This window comes from Sinocyclocheilus grahami, unplaced genomic scaffold (genome assembly GCF_001515645.1).
Source record: "Sinocyclocheilus grahami isolate Dianchi unplaced genomic scaffold, SAMN03320097.WGS_v1.1 scaffold1343.1, whole genome shotgun sequence".
NCBI classification, from domain to species: domain Eukaryota; kingdom Metazoa; phylum Chordata; class Actinopteri; order Cypriniformes; family Cyprinidae; genus Sinocyclocheilus; species Sinocyclocheilus grahami.
Genome location: NW_015506522.1, coordinates 200,036 through 215,175, shown reverse-complemented (window position 1 = coordinate 215,175; position 15,140 = coordinate 200,036). Strand labels below are relative to the sequence as shown.

The window sequence follows — 15,140 nt, the reverse complement described above, 5'->3', positions numbered from 1 at the left end:
TTTTCGTCTTCTTTTTATTCTCTTTTATTTCCCTCACACTATGCCCCTCTGGAAGACTTGTCTCCTTTCGCAGCACCTTCTTTTCTACCATATATTCCTGTTGTTCACCCACATGAGGGTTCCCTCACACTAAAAACTCCCCGTTCTGATAGCTGATCCTCACAGATTACCTGCTGGGGTAAGTGCCATACACCCACCTCAGATCCTCTTTCACAAAGTCTGGAAGCTCTCAGTTTACGCCGAACACTCTCTGGAGTTTCCCCCAGCGCATGCAGCTCCCCTCTGAACCCTTCCGGCCATGCTTCACTGGGCATCTCATGGTGACTGAATCCTGGGGCTTGTTTTGGAGCAACATTTGGCAGAGGAAGCACTCTTGATTGATGGTACCAAATAGGATTAAAATAAACTTTTTGCTTTGGTCCATAGAAATGGTGGTACTCTATATGCTCAGCTGTGTCTTGATCTCTCTGGATGCTCTGTGTGTAAAGGGTCACTGGTCCCGGCATATGACTGTAAACTGGCAAGAAGTGGCCTCGAGTCATCCAGTCAGAGTACCAGTGAGGAGCCAAAGTGTACATGGAAAATCTTGGATGATAAAAAGTTTGGATAAAATATGCTCATTATATAACTGCATGGATTGAATAAATCAATAAATCCCACAAGCAGAACAATTCAGGGTATTGTCTGAATAAAAGAACACAATTTTAAAACATAATCAAACAAAATACACACAGAAAAACATAATTGTGACCCTGGACCACAAAACCAGTCATAAGGGTCAATTTCTCGAAATTGAGATTTATACATCATCTGAAATCTGAATAAATAAGCTCTCCATTGATGTATGGTTTGTTAGGATAGGACAATATTTGGCCGAGATAAAACTATTTTAAAATCTGTAATCTGAGGGTGCAAAAAAAATCAAAATACTGAGAAAATCTCCTTTAAAGTTGTCCAAATGAAGTTCTTAGCAATGCATATTACTAATAAAAAATGAAGTTTTAATATATTTACAGTAGGAAATTTACTAAATATCTTCATGGAACATGATCTATAGTTAATATCCTAATCATTTTTGGCATAAAAGAAAAATTGATAATTTTAACCCATACAATGTTTTTTTTGGCTATTTCTACAAATATACCCCAGCGACATAAGACTGGTTTTGTGCTCCAGGGTCACAATTGGAGTATTAGTAAGAACCCAGTGTGATTATGTAATTTAAGAAGACAAAATTACACAACAACAACAAATAAATAAACGGTGTAACCTTATCCTGTAAAAACAAACTGTGTAATGTACAAACAGTTCTACAGAAAGTCATGAAAAATTATAAGCATTATGTGTAAATTTCAGCAACTCTGTACATAAATGTACAGGATATTTTTCTAGTTATTGAAGCAGCCATGAATTGAGGCATATTTTTCATATAATTAAGAATTTAATTTAAAGTGAAACAATGAAAACCAAGTAATTGCCTACTGCATCTCTTGCAGCAAATAGTATAACAAAGAGTTTTGGTATCCAAGCACCACGTAACATCAACATGTAGCCTAAACATCTTATCAGTCTTAATTGGCGTAAACAGGCCTGGTATACTGAGCATAAATAATCTGTTCTGACAAGCTGCATCATAGCTGATTTTCTAGAGAAATTGTTGTTAATCTCTGAATTTTTTCTAATATAATTTTGGTCATAAGCTTATTCTTATGATGCATAAAGACAAAATATACTAAATAAAACTCTGGCAAAACACTATACCAGATGGATGATGCCAAGACAACTATATATAGTGTCAACATAAGGATACATTGCTAAAGGATATTACAGTAAAACAGAATTTAAAAAAATGCTTTTAACATCAGCAATGACTAATAAACCACATGAGGCCATCAATTGACCTCTCTGACTGCTGTAGGTGTTTCATTTGTGGAAATGAAGCATTAGTGTCATTACATCACTTTCCAGAACTTATGACTTATGATCTTTTCTTTGAATAAACCAAGGACAAGATATAAATCTAAAAACACAAAACATTCATAAAACAAGAATGAGATATAATTCATCCTGTTAATTATGATGGTTTCATCTTATATTATCTTACATTTTTGTATAACATAAGGTCCAGGCGCATGTGCAGTCAATAGTCTGTCCAGCAGGTGGCACTAAACCTTTATGTACTTTGGAAAGTACAGTTAGTAGATTCACACATTTCGGCTTAAAATGAAATATATATTTGAAACAAATAGATAAATTACTGAAATCTCTGGCATGTGAAAAAATTAATTGTAAGTATCCTATTAGCAGTAAATGATTGAAACAGTAAAAAAAAAGAATACAAAACCTCAAATGAAATGAAAAATATATTTTTTTTCTGCGGAAAACTAACATTTTTTTAGTTTAATTTAAAATTATAATATATTAATCTACTTATGTGTGCGTGGTGGGCAAAAACAAAAATTCAACAAATGATTGTGTTTTCAAGAGATGTGGAAATAGCCTACAGTTTTTGCTTTCTTGTGATTTTAAGTCCAAGACTCCCTATGAAGTTTTCAAAAGTCCATAAGCAAGCTTTAGACTCGTGGAAGCTAATCTTTAAAGATAATTTCCCCCCTCATATTATTTGGAATAATCAGTATGTTTTATCAGCTCGTAAATCTGTTTTCTTCCCTGATTGGTTCTCCAAGGGCATTGTGTTTATCTCAGATTTAATAAGCAACAGTGGACATTTATCTATAGTTAATATCCTAATCATTTTTGGCATAAAAGAAAAATTGATAATTTTAACCCATACAATGTTTTTTTTGGCTATTTCTACAAATATACCCCAGCGACATAAGACTGGTTTTGTGCTCCAGGGTCACAATTGGAGTATTAGTAAGAACCCAGTGTGATTATGTAATTTAAGAAGACAAAATTACACAACAACAACAAATAAATAAACGGTGTAACCTTATCCTGTAAAAACAAACTGTGTAATGTACAAACAGTTCTACAGAAAGTCATGAAAAATTATAAGCATTATGTGTAAATTTCAGCAACTCTGTACATAAATGTACAGGATATTTTTCTAGTTATTGAAGCAGCCATGAATTGAGGCATATTTTTCATATAATTAAGAATTTAATTTAAAGTGAAACAATGAAAACCAAGTAATTGCCTACTGCATCTCTTGCAGCAAATAGTATAACAAAGAGTTTTGGTATCCAAGCACCACGTAACATCAACATGTAGCCTAAACATCTTATCAGTCTTAATTGGCGTAAACAGGCCTGGTATACTGAGCATAAATAATCTGTTCTGACAAGCTGCATCATAGCTGATTTTCTAGAGAAATTGTTGTTAATCTCTGAATTTTTTCTAATATAATTTTGGTCATAAGCTTATTCTTATGATGCATAAAGACAAAATATACTAAATAAAACTCTGGCAAAACACTATACCAGATGGATGATGCCAAGACAACTATATATAGTGTCAACATAAGGATACATTGCTAAAGGATATTACAGTAAAACAGAATTTAAAAAAATGCTTTTAACATCAGCAATGACTAATAAACCACATGAGGCCATCAATTGACCTCTCTGACTGCTGTAGGTGTTTCATTTGTGGAAATGAAGCATTAGTGTCATTACATCACTTTCCAGAACTTATGACTTATGATCTTTTCTTTGAATAAACCAAGGACAAGATATAAATCTAAAAACACAAAACATTCATAAAACAAGAATGAGATATAATTCATCCTGTTAATTATGATGGTTTCATCTTATATTATCTTACATTTTTGTATAACATAAGGTCCAGGCGCATGTGCAGTCAATAGTCTGTCCAGCAGGTGGCACTAAACCTTTATGTACTTTGGAAAGTACAGTTAGTAGATTCACACATTTCGGCTTAAAATGAAATATATATTTGAAACAAATAGATAAATTACTGAAATCTCTGGCATGTGAAAAAATTAATTGTAAGTATCCTATTAGCAGTAAATGATTGAAACAGTAAAAAAAAAGAATACAAAAACTCAAATGAAATGAAAAATAGATATTTTTTCTGGGGGAAACTAACATTTTTTTAGTTTAATTTAAAATTATAATATATTAATCTACTTATGTGTGCGTGGTGGGCAAAAACAAAAATTCAACAAATGATTGTGTTTTCAAGAGATGTGGAAATAGCCTACAGTTTTTGCTTTCTTGTGATTTTAAGTCCAAGACTCCCTATGAAGTTTTCAAAAGTCCATAAAAACTAACATTTTTTTAGTTTAATTTAAAATTATAATATATTAATCTACTTATGTGTGCGTGGTGGGCAAAAACAAAAATTCAACAAATGATTGTGTTTTCAAGAGATGTGGAAATAGCCTACAGTTTTTGCTTTCTTGTGATTTTAAGTCCAAGACTCCCTATGAAGTTTTCAAAAGTCCATAAGCAAGCTTTAGACTCGTGGAAGCTAATCTTTAAAGATAATTTCCCCCCTCATATTATTTGGAATAATCAGTATGTTTTATCAGCTCGTAAATCTGTTTTCTTCCCTGATTGGTTCTCCAAGGGCATTGTGTTTATCTCAGATTTAATAAGCAACAGTGGACATTTTTATGCTTATGTTGATTTTATTAATAAATATGGGAGAAATGCTTCAAAACGGGATTATACTATTCTTACAAATTCCAATCCTCCTAAAGTTGTTATTGTTAATGAAGTCTTATAAAATATATTGTAATTTTAGTTTATTAATTATCCCTCAACTATTTATTCAAGGGGTTAATATTATGGATAATAAGTGTACAAACACATTTTTGAGAAACTTTATTACTGCTAATAATGCTTCATCTTTTAAAGCTTTTGGAAAGTGGTTGGTACTTTATCCAAATGTTAATTTTCAGAAGGTATGGATAGTGCCAAACTAATTTTTAAATAGTTTCGTTTAATCATAAAATAAAAGATGTTCATTTTAAAATGATTCATCGTTATTACCCCTGCAACAAATATTTAAGTAGATTCATACAAAATCTTTCTCCACTCGGCTCTTTCTGCCAAGAAGAGGAAGAATCTCTCTCACATTTATTCTATTTCTGTCCGTATACTAAACAATTCTGCCTTCAAATTTCGGCATCTTTACTTCTCGTAATCTTTCGTCTATGTAACATTTCTGCAGTTAAGGTTCTCTTTCATTCTGTGGTTTCTGACAACAGGGAGCTAGAGGATGCCCTGGACTTTATTTGTATGATGGGAAAATTCCACATTCACAAAGCGAGATGCCTTAACTTTAAACCTAACTCTAAAATATTCACTTCTGATTTAGCCTACTTTTGCTTTACTCATCACTTCAAAGAATCTCCTCTAATAAAAAAGCCTTAAAACATCCAATCTTATGTTTATGTAAAAAAAAAAAATCATAAATAAGTTGTAACTTTTATGATTGTAAAATGATTGTATAACAGTATGACTGTATAAAATGTATTATTGGTTTTTCTTTTCTTTTTTAAATTAATTAATTAATTAATTTATTTATTTTCACTCATTTAATTACCTTTGAATGTTTACTGTATCCCCTCATTATGTTCTTGTTCTAATGTTTACCTGTTTCTTCCTGATATTGTTAATAAATATATATATATATATATATTGTGTCTATGGAAGTGATTGGAATGTTAACAGAAGCTATTGAAATGTATTGAATTGGAAGACATAATACATTATAAAATTGTCAATTTCATCTCTAAAGGGCGCAAAAGTAAGAAATACGTTTATGGACACTGAGCCACACCTCCACATGGATCAACAACTAACAAATTCATTGATCATAATACATGCGTCCAATCGCATTGCGACTCTCATGTCCTTTCTTTCTAACGCCTGTTCTGATTGGGTGGAGCAAGTGTCAATCAAAGCGTTAGCCACGTCCCCTTTCTGGACATCAAACCAACCACAGTGGAAAAACTGCAACAGGGGCTAAACGTAGGGTGAAAGTGTTACAAATCGTTTTTACAATATCAGTGATTTAACCGCAAGTTTTCAAGAAGACCCTTTTTTCCGACAACTTTTCCCCCTGTTTGGTGCGGCCGTGTGGGGATGGATGAGATGCGGCCTAGCAGCGGAGCAGCAGCGCACCTCGGCCTCGCCTCGATCTTTCCCCCGGGATTGCAGGCCATTTATGGAGAATGCAGGCGTCTGTATCCCGATCAGGCGAACCCGCTGCAAGTCACAGCCATTGTGAAGTATTGGTGAGACGTCTGAAGCATTCCTATTTTATGTTGTTGCTTGACATACACGCATAAAAACAAGTTCAGTAAAACTGGATTTTATTCATAGAACTATTTCAGAACTAACTTAGTTTGTACTATTAAAACACTGAGTGGTGATCAAAGATGAAAATCAAATTTCAGTCAGCAGAAGCATTATTAATTGGCAAATAACACATTTTCAAGTGTACTTTTCAACCAGTGACTCACTTTTTCCTCCCATAATCCTCTTTTCAGGTTAGGGGGTCCAGATCCTCTGGACTACATTAGTATGTACAGAAACTTGGGATGTCCTGGACAAGATGTGCCAGAACACTGGCACTATGTCAGCCTGGGTCTTAGTGACTTGTATGGGGACAACAGAGTTCATGAGTAAGAATGACAGATTATGAGATAAATGTTTCATTACATGACAATGTTGTTACAGCAATACCCAGCTAGTTTAGTTCAACATATATTCATATTTACATGGTGTATTCAAGTTTCAGCAGTTGAATGAATTTTATGTGAAGAGTTGTGTTGATGTATGTTGGCAGGGATTGCACTTTAGCTGTATTCTGCTTCTTTGTAGATTCACAGGTCAAGAGGGCCCAAGTGGTTTTGGTTTTGAGCTCACATTTCGCCTGAAGAGAGAAGCAGGAGAGACGGCACCCCCTACCTGGCCAGCTGAGCTCATGCAAGGCTTGGCTAGATATGTGTTTCAATCAGGTACTGTACCTGCCCCCACTCTTTAGTGGTAGGAGTTTTATAATTCCTGGAAGCATTCCTTCTGTGATTTCAAAACAATGTAGCAGCTGTTGTTTTCAGCTTGAACAGATTTAAAGTCATTTAATATATGGTGTAAATGGTAAAAATGTAGTTTTTCATGATCATTATTTCTCAGCCTGATAGTATGAGCCATTTATGCTTTTAATCTACACTTTTTTTACTGTCTTACCGTTGTAATAATCAAGCTTGAGTGGGACACGCAAATGTAAAATAAAGCCTTGAAATAAAGTTTGGCTTTGTATAACTGTAAAACTATAATATAATCAAGTTGAAAAGGATTTCTAAAGAAGTACAGTGGTATCTCAGGATAAAGAGAAACTGCAAAAAATATCCTTTTTCCTTATATTCTTGCACTTCAGATCAAACCTAAAATCCAGATTTTGTTTTCGCCTGCCAGTTTAATATAATAAGACCTGCGAATCCAACTGAGTGATATAAGGTGCAGCATGTGGAATCACGCATCTAAATATGTGCAGACTGTATTTAGCTTTCTGCTTTATTTTAGTAGCTTTTTTATTTGAAGTACAAACAAACTTGTTTTAGTGTTTTAGTGTGAAAATTGCAGATTTGTCCCAGAGCAGGTATCTATGTATGTACTCTATTGCATGTACTGTGTGCAATATATTAGAGTTGTCAAAATTAAAATTATACTTAATTTCAATATTAAATATTACTCTCATGAAAGTATGCAACCTCTCAGACAAATCATTTGCTCTGCAACAGAAAACACATTCTGTAGCGGTGATCACATTTCGTGGCACAGTCCGTTGGACAACAGCGAGTCTAGAATCCAGCATATGCTGCTCACAGAGGACCCTCAGATGCAGCCCATGCAGACCCCCTTTGGTCACATCAGCTTCCTTCAGGTCAGGCACAACAAGCCAGCAGTTTCAAAATAGTTGTTGACTGTAGACTAATATAAAATCAAATTTATTTCGTTTTCTTATCTGTTTCTTTACCCTTTGAGGTCGGTTTCAGACATGTTTATATAGCCATTTATGTTCAGCTGAGCCCCACTGTATATTTGAAATAACCTTAAGACATTACGTTTATTAACCTTGTCCTCTTATGCATGTGTCTCCTTCTGATTGGTGTAAATTAAGTTTTTCCTTCTGTGCTCATCAGATTGTGGGTGTTTGCACAGAGGAGCTGCAGGCAGCGCAGCAGTGGAACGGTCAAGGCATTCTGGACCTGCTGAGAGGAGTGCACATGTGAGTAATCCCACAGCCAGACATGAGACAGGCCAAGGACATGCTCGTGCTCAATTGGTGGGAAAACTACGTTAAAGAAACTGCAGGACTGATTTAACCAGCTGAGAAACTAAATTAATGCCCTTGATATATTACTTTGTCTCTGTGGCATTTATGGAGGGGTGAAGTTATAAGTTTGTGTTACTGTAAGCAAATGTAAGAATATGTGTGTCATGTTTCTAAATGATGTTTCTTTTCCACTAAGTGGGCCAGGAGCTTTCATTTGCTCTGAGGTGCTTTGTGCTGTTTTTGTTTTTCATTCATTCATTCTGAATTGGGTCTTGTTTCGTCTGCTGTTTTGTTTGCAGTGCTGGGGGTCCATGGTTAATCACTGATATGAGAAGAGGGGAAACTATATTTGACATTGATCCACACTTGCAAGTAAGGCTTTCTGAAGTTTGCATGTTGTTGAAAGGAACAGATCATCCACATGAAAATGCTTGTATTATTTACCCTGATATTGTTGCTAAATGGCTTGCTGTTTTTTTTTTTATTGTGTGGAACACGAATTTTGAAAAATTTACATGTTCCTCTTTACCATATATGACGACTGTTCATGGTTATTTGCTCAAACTCTTCCTTTAAAGATGATTTTAAATGATATTTCGGTCTGCTCCTCACACAAATGTAACTTTAGTATTTCGGTAAAAATTATCATTATATATACGTCGGTCGATATCGAGTATTATGCTAGTATGAGGTTGGTAAAAATGTTATTGTTTTGGAAAGAAGTGTCATAAATACAGTAAAATAACAGTATATTTTATTCCAAAGCAGTATTTTCAACATCATCTTTACTTCATCCTCAGTGTCACATGATCCTTCAGAAATAATTCTAATATGCTGATTTGGTTCTCAGGAACCATTTTTATTGGATGTATTCTAATAAGTATAATTTTTTTTTGCACAAACATTTTCGTCATCACTTAGTTATCTTTTGAAACACTAATTTTATAACACTGTTAAATGCAATCTTTAGCAGATCTCAAAATGAATATCCATTATCGTACTGTACATGACATTGTGTACTGATGCCTAAATCTGCTTTTTTTGTTTTATGTTACTGTTTTGGGTGTTTTATCTATTTAGAGAAAATGGTTTGGAATTTTAATATCAGTCATTCATTGGTTATATTGGTTATTAACCATAACATAACAATAATTGTTTGCTTATCTGTATCAGCCAGAAATTTAATAGTGCAATTGCTAGTGTTTCTTTGAATTATTCCTTTAAATGTAGGCCCTTGTTAACTGTGTTAAGATACTTTTGTGTATCCAAGCTAAACTTGTCATTTCCTGTGCATATTTATCCCCCACTCTATTTTTTTTAAACACATTCTACATCTCTCAAGTAATGAATGATAATCATTTCTGGCGATTAAGGTCATCTGTTATAGCACATACTGTGATGCTTCAGGAGTGATGGGAAAAGATGGAGTGTAATTAAGTCTGTGGCTGTTAAACTCAACACCTCCACCTGCTGTTAGTCCTCTGCCCCCTCGCTCTCTGCGCTGAGACGGACACATGTCCAGCCATGCTGATCTCCTGCTGATTAGTGCGTGTGTTGATTGCTCATCCCAAGCAGGAACGAGTGGATAAGGGTATAGAGACGGACGGCTCTAACCTGAGCGGGGTCAGTGCCAAGTGCGCCTGGGATGACTTGAGCCGACCTCCCGAGGATGAGGACGACAGCAGGAGCATTTGCATTGGGTCACAGCCACGCAGGCTGTCCGACAAAGGTGAGGGATGCTAAGGACAAGCGCAGCCCGATTGAAAAAAATAAGACACCAAACTCTGTATGCTTCAGAGATTTTGTATTGGCTCAAATTACTGTCACATTGTCATGAGTATTTGTGTGTTGTTCATACAGACACTGAACAGATTAGAGAAGCCCTGAGGAAAGGACTGGAGATTAACAGCAAGTCTGTCCTGCCTCCCATCAGCAGTCAGAAGCACAGTCACGACCGGCCACAGTAAGTCCTGCCCTTTCATGACAATCAAAGCTTCAGGACAGTGTGATTTATACTGGTCAAGCGGAAGAATGGTTTACCCAGTGCTGTGACCTTAATTCTGGAAGTAGCAGGTTGAAAAGTTTGTTTCAGGACACCAAACTGCTTTGGTTTGCTGTGCCACCTGTTCAGGACAGGATGGCATCATTATGGTTTATGGCTAGGAGACAAAAGATGTTTGGTGCCAGGGCTGGGCACTATGACTGTATATACATAGTGTGAAAAGTGTGTCACCAGGTAGATTTTTCCATAGTGTTTATAGCACACAGGGCTGCACAATTAATCACATAAGTGATTGAGATTATGACTATGGGTGCTGTGAATCATGAAAAGTGATGTAGGTCTACTGCCATTGCCATTTTTTGCAGTGGTTGAGCAGTGTAACATCACAGACATTTCTGTTGTGCGCATGATTGCGCAGATGTGTAAGTTGGTAGGGCTGGATTAATAGTATTGATTTCTTCATTTTAAACCGATAGTGATATTTAAATTTCAAGATCGATCTGTCAGTCTGTGCTATTTTCAGTTGATGTTTGCACTAAACAATATACGTAATGTTCTTCTCCCAATCGATTAAGCGATAATCTTTTCAGCTTTAGTAGTAGTTAGGCCTATATCACGGAATAAACATGAAATATTATCAGAAGGTATGTTGCAAGAAACATAATGAAATTTATCATGTTTCAGTTGCGGAAAGATGCCTATAAAACAGTTTGTAAACAATGTAATGTTACATTTACCTCAGGAAAGCCGTTTAATCACAGCTTGATAATTTAGATAGAAAACTCAGTTAAAGGGGTCATATGATGTTGCTAAAAAGAACATAATGAACTGTTCTGGAACAGTGCTTTAAATACAACTTAACCACTGATTTCTAGTCGTGTCCATTTTTGGAAGACCAAACAAAGTAGTTTCGCTTTCACAACGAAACACTGTGTCACACACGGTGGCCTTGAGTGAGTGGCGGTGGCCTAGAGTGAGCAGAGGCGGTGGGCTTGAGAACGGCGCAGCCGGCGGATTCGACGAAGGAGGCTTGCAGCAACCACATGTGACGACCCTGGGCTGGACTCCGCTTCGTCCACTGTGAAAGCCGATCCGGCGATCCACAAGTTGAGTCCACAGTGAAGTTGTTGTATTTCCTCAGCAACCAGCACGGATCAGCTCTAGGCATGACGAAGCAGATATCGTCCTCTTTTGGAAGACCAAACAAAGTAGTTTTGCTTTCACAACGAAACACACAGCGCCTTCACGACATGGCGGTGGCAACAATACTACAGCGAGAATAAAAGTTACGCCTTCTTTCTTTGCGTGAACATCTGGGTGGCGTTATGCAAATCTTCCCAGGTAGTGACGCTGGTATGTGGGGGTGTGTTAGAATGAGCCATTTTAGGTAGGCGTGGTTGACTCTTAACTTTTATAAAGAATATCTCTTTGGATTTGAGACTTTAGTCTTTGCAACTTTACAGATCTTCTTTATGCACCAAGAGCTTGTAACACTCCAAAGAGAAAGTAAAAAATGAAATCGCATCATATGACCCCTTTAAGTTTTGTTTACTTTATCTCAAATTAAATAGCAATTGAATTTAATGGTTTGGACTTTTAATTTTAACCTTTAATATTATGGCAATATACCAACTGACATAATTGTATAGTTTAGTTGAGAGACTTTTTCCTTACAAAAACATCGATAAGTTCTGTACCTGATATACATCCATTCCAAATGAATCAATATCGAATTGAGATCAGAATCAAATCAGTTTGTGAAATCAGTGTCAGTATCCACCCCTATAAATTAGTGTATAAGCCTGTTAATATTATTATTGCTGAAAACTCATTAGGACTGCTTGTAATTATCAAACAAGTTTTCAGCATTCATCGATTTAACTTGGTGACATAAAAAAAAGAATACTTAAGACATCCAATGTATACTGCACCCAAACACCCAATGCATACTGCAAGAAAGCAATGTGGCAAAACTCTGCAAAATTAACTGATCATGAACTCTTTCCCAAAAAGACTCATGGCTGTATTCGATCAAAAGGGTGCTTCTACTAAATACTGAGCAAAGGGTCTGAATACTTAGGACCATGTGATATTTCAGTTTTTCTTTTTTAATAAATCTGCAAAAATGTCAACAATGCTGTGTTTTTCTGTCAATATGGGGTGCTGTGTGTACATTAATGAGGAAAAAAAAATGAACTTAAATGATTTTAGCAAATGGCTGCAATATAACATAGAGTGAAAAATTTAAGGGGGTCTGAATACTTTCCGTACCCACTGTATGTGATGCAGTACTGTTATATAAGGTTTTAGTCATGTCGCCCACCCCTATTTGGTGCACAGTTAAAAAATGGCTTTTAAACAGTCCTGCAATTTTTAACAGAGTTAGGAATTAATTTAATGAACTGTGGTTGGTTCAACTCAACCACTATATATCAAAATCACTATTGGTTTGACAGCGGCTCAGAAGCCTAGCCTGTCCAATATGTGGATAATTACCTGCAGGTATGTTTCAGACACAGCCTGTCCCTTAAATCTTTGTCCTCATGAGTGCTGACTCTTGCCAGCTGGCCTGCTATTGTACAGCAGTGTCACTAGCTCATGAAATTAGCTTGCCAGTACAAATGTGCTTTTGAATTGGGTACTGTATTATGCTATACTGTCCTTAGACCCATGATTATTTGTGCTATTAGACATTGCCTGTAGTTTTTGTTATTAGGGCTGTGATGGTAGCAGTTAGCTGGGGTGACCGTTTTAAGCACTCCATCCTCATCTCATTAAACGCTGTGCAATCCAGATCATCTCAGTGCATGGCTTGTCTGGGTTAATCTCACTATCCCGTTGTCTGCACCCCCTTGTTTTGCTCACGGCCCCCTGCTACTTGTAGCCCAGCCAGAGATTCAGACACACATCCTGGAGCTCAGCCTGACTGCCTGCTGAAATTGGTTGTGTTGCCTGTTCCAAATAATCATGATGAATGAGAAACATAATGCTGAACTGAAGTGATGTACAGTGACAGTTTTGTAATAAAGAACTTCACTTCTGTACATACTTTCTTTATGGAGAGGAAAAGGAGTTCAGGCTTCAGCACTGACTGAAAATCATAAAGAATTGAACAGTTCTGGTTCAGATTCCTTTTAACGATTCCAGTTTCATTAACAATTCCTTTAGTACTTGTGATCAAGTCGTTGTGTTGAATTTCAAGTTTGTCATGATGAAAGTAATGACTTTCAGTTTCATTAAGTAATTAATTTACTTACTTACCCCCTCCGATTGATTCAGACATATTTTGTTTTACTAAAAAGAACCAGCTCATAAGAATAATTAGTTGGGGAATTTGACTACTTTGGTCGGCAATGTATGTTTCGCACAATAGATTCAGCAGCCGTGCAAGTTAAAAACCATTAACAGAACCAGATATAATGAAAAGGAGTTGAATCCTGTATGCAATTTTATTTATTTACTTATTTGTTCCTGTTATTTAATAAAGCAGTCAAGTTATCATTATGCACACTTAACTGACAAACTTTCAAGACCACTTAAGTGTGTCATGAATTTATTTGTCAGTTGTTGATCAGTTGCTCGCCCTGTGTTTGCCACACTTGCTCCACTGATGCATCTGTCCAACATTTTGTGCCTAAAAGGCCTTACAGTAGCAACTGAATTACAAATATGTAGATGCATTTAAAGGAGCTATTCCAATCTCTTAAAAGAGGGAAAGTTGACTTTTTTGTAAGTGGCTTTTGGAAAGAATAAAATTGATTTGCCGTTTGGCAGTAGTGGTAAATGCATTCATTCACTTCGCTGTGGTACAAATCTGCCCCTAATTTCTCCATAGACAATCAGTTGGACATTTCCAGACCCAGCAGATATCAAGGTAAGCGCCAACTACGAGTGAAACTGAAACTATTTCTCCAACAAATGGGCTATGGAGACTATTCTTCTTTATTCCACTTTGAAAATGGGTGTTCAGAACAGTGTCTGCAAGTTACTTTTTGTTACAACAAAATGGAAACAAAACTCTGCACTACACTGCACTATTTCTTTCTTAAAAATATTTAGGCACTTAAGCTATAAATGTATGAATATCATTGCACATCATTATTTGGAACATTTCTGGTATTTCAACATTAGTGGATCAGGTTCATAGTTAATGTGATGAACACAGTTACAACGTGGTTATCTAATGCAATGACTTTTATATAGTTCAAATGTGGCACTTGGACACAAATTGGACACCCTCATTCTGTTTTTTCCTTATTTATCTTTTCCCCTATTCTATTATCCCAGGAGCCGTAAGGACAGTCTTGAGAGCGAGAGTTCGGCTGCTATTGTCCCTCATGAGTTGGTGCGAACACGACAGCTGGAAAGTGTGCATCTGAAGTTCAACCAGGAGTCTGGGACTCTTCTCCCACTGTGCCTCAGGTAGGGCAAAACTCTGTTGGGAGTGTGCTTGCGTACTTAAAGGTTGTTTGTCATACGTTTTCTTGAAATCCACCAGGGTCGGAAATAAACTTTTCTGTTCATTCAATTTAAGTTCAGTTCCAGTTAATTTCCAGGGGCATTTTTGTGCAGTCTTTGTCAAATACTGCAGAACAAACGTTTTCAGTGGTGACTAAACACCTCTGATTGGCCATTGGCCATTGCTATAAACAGAAACCTGTGATTGGTCATAATGCATAAAAATACATCATATTCATAATGTAAAAAGAAACCTGATGAAACATTAGCAGATATACAGTGGGGAAAAAAAGTATTTAGTCAGCCACCAATTGTGCAAGTTCTCCCACTTAAAAAGATGAGAGAGGCCTGTAATTTTCATCATAGGTATACCTCAACTATGAGAGACAAAATGAGAAAAAAAAAA

General features: G+C 36.1%; 1 protein-coding gene across 2 annotated transcripts in view; it reads left to right on the top strand.

Moving 5' to 3' along the window:
* The first annotated feature begins 5,844 nt into the window (after positions 1–5,844).
* sufu (suppressor of fused homolog (Drosophila)) overlaps positions 5,845–15,140 on the top strand; it is an 11,722-nt gene continuing 2,426 nt past the window's right edge. Inside the window, exons 1-10 of one of the 2 annotated variants that reach the window (XM_016255513.1) lie at positions 5,845–6,229; positions 6,485–6,619; positions 6,819–6,955; positions 7,739–7,881; positions 8,141–8,226; positions 8,574–8,646; positions 9,850–10,003; positions 10,135–10,237; positions 14,112–14,150; positions 14,564–14,698. In XM_016255513.1, the coding sequence (XP_016110999.1) occupies positions 6,078–6,229; positions 6,485–6,619; positions 6,819–6,955; positions 7,739–7,881; positions 8,141–8,226; positions 8,574–8,646; positions 9,850–10,003; positions 10,135–10,237; positions 14,112–14,150; positions 14,564–14,698 (1,157 nt within the window). In that variant the 5' untranslated portion in view covers positions 5,845–6,077. Of the gene's footprint in view, positions 6,230–6,484; positions 6,620–6,818; positions 6,956–7,738; positions 7,882–8,140; positions 8,227–8,573; positions 8,647–9,846; positions 10,004–10,134; positions 10,238–14,111; positions 14,151–14,563; positions 14,699–15,140 lie in introns of both variants that reach the window. The other variant, XM_016255512.1, reaches the window with a different exon arrangement.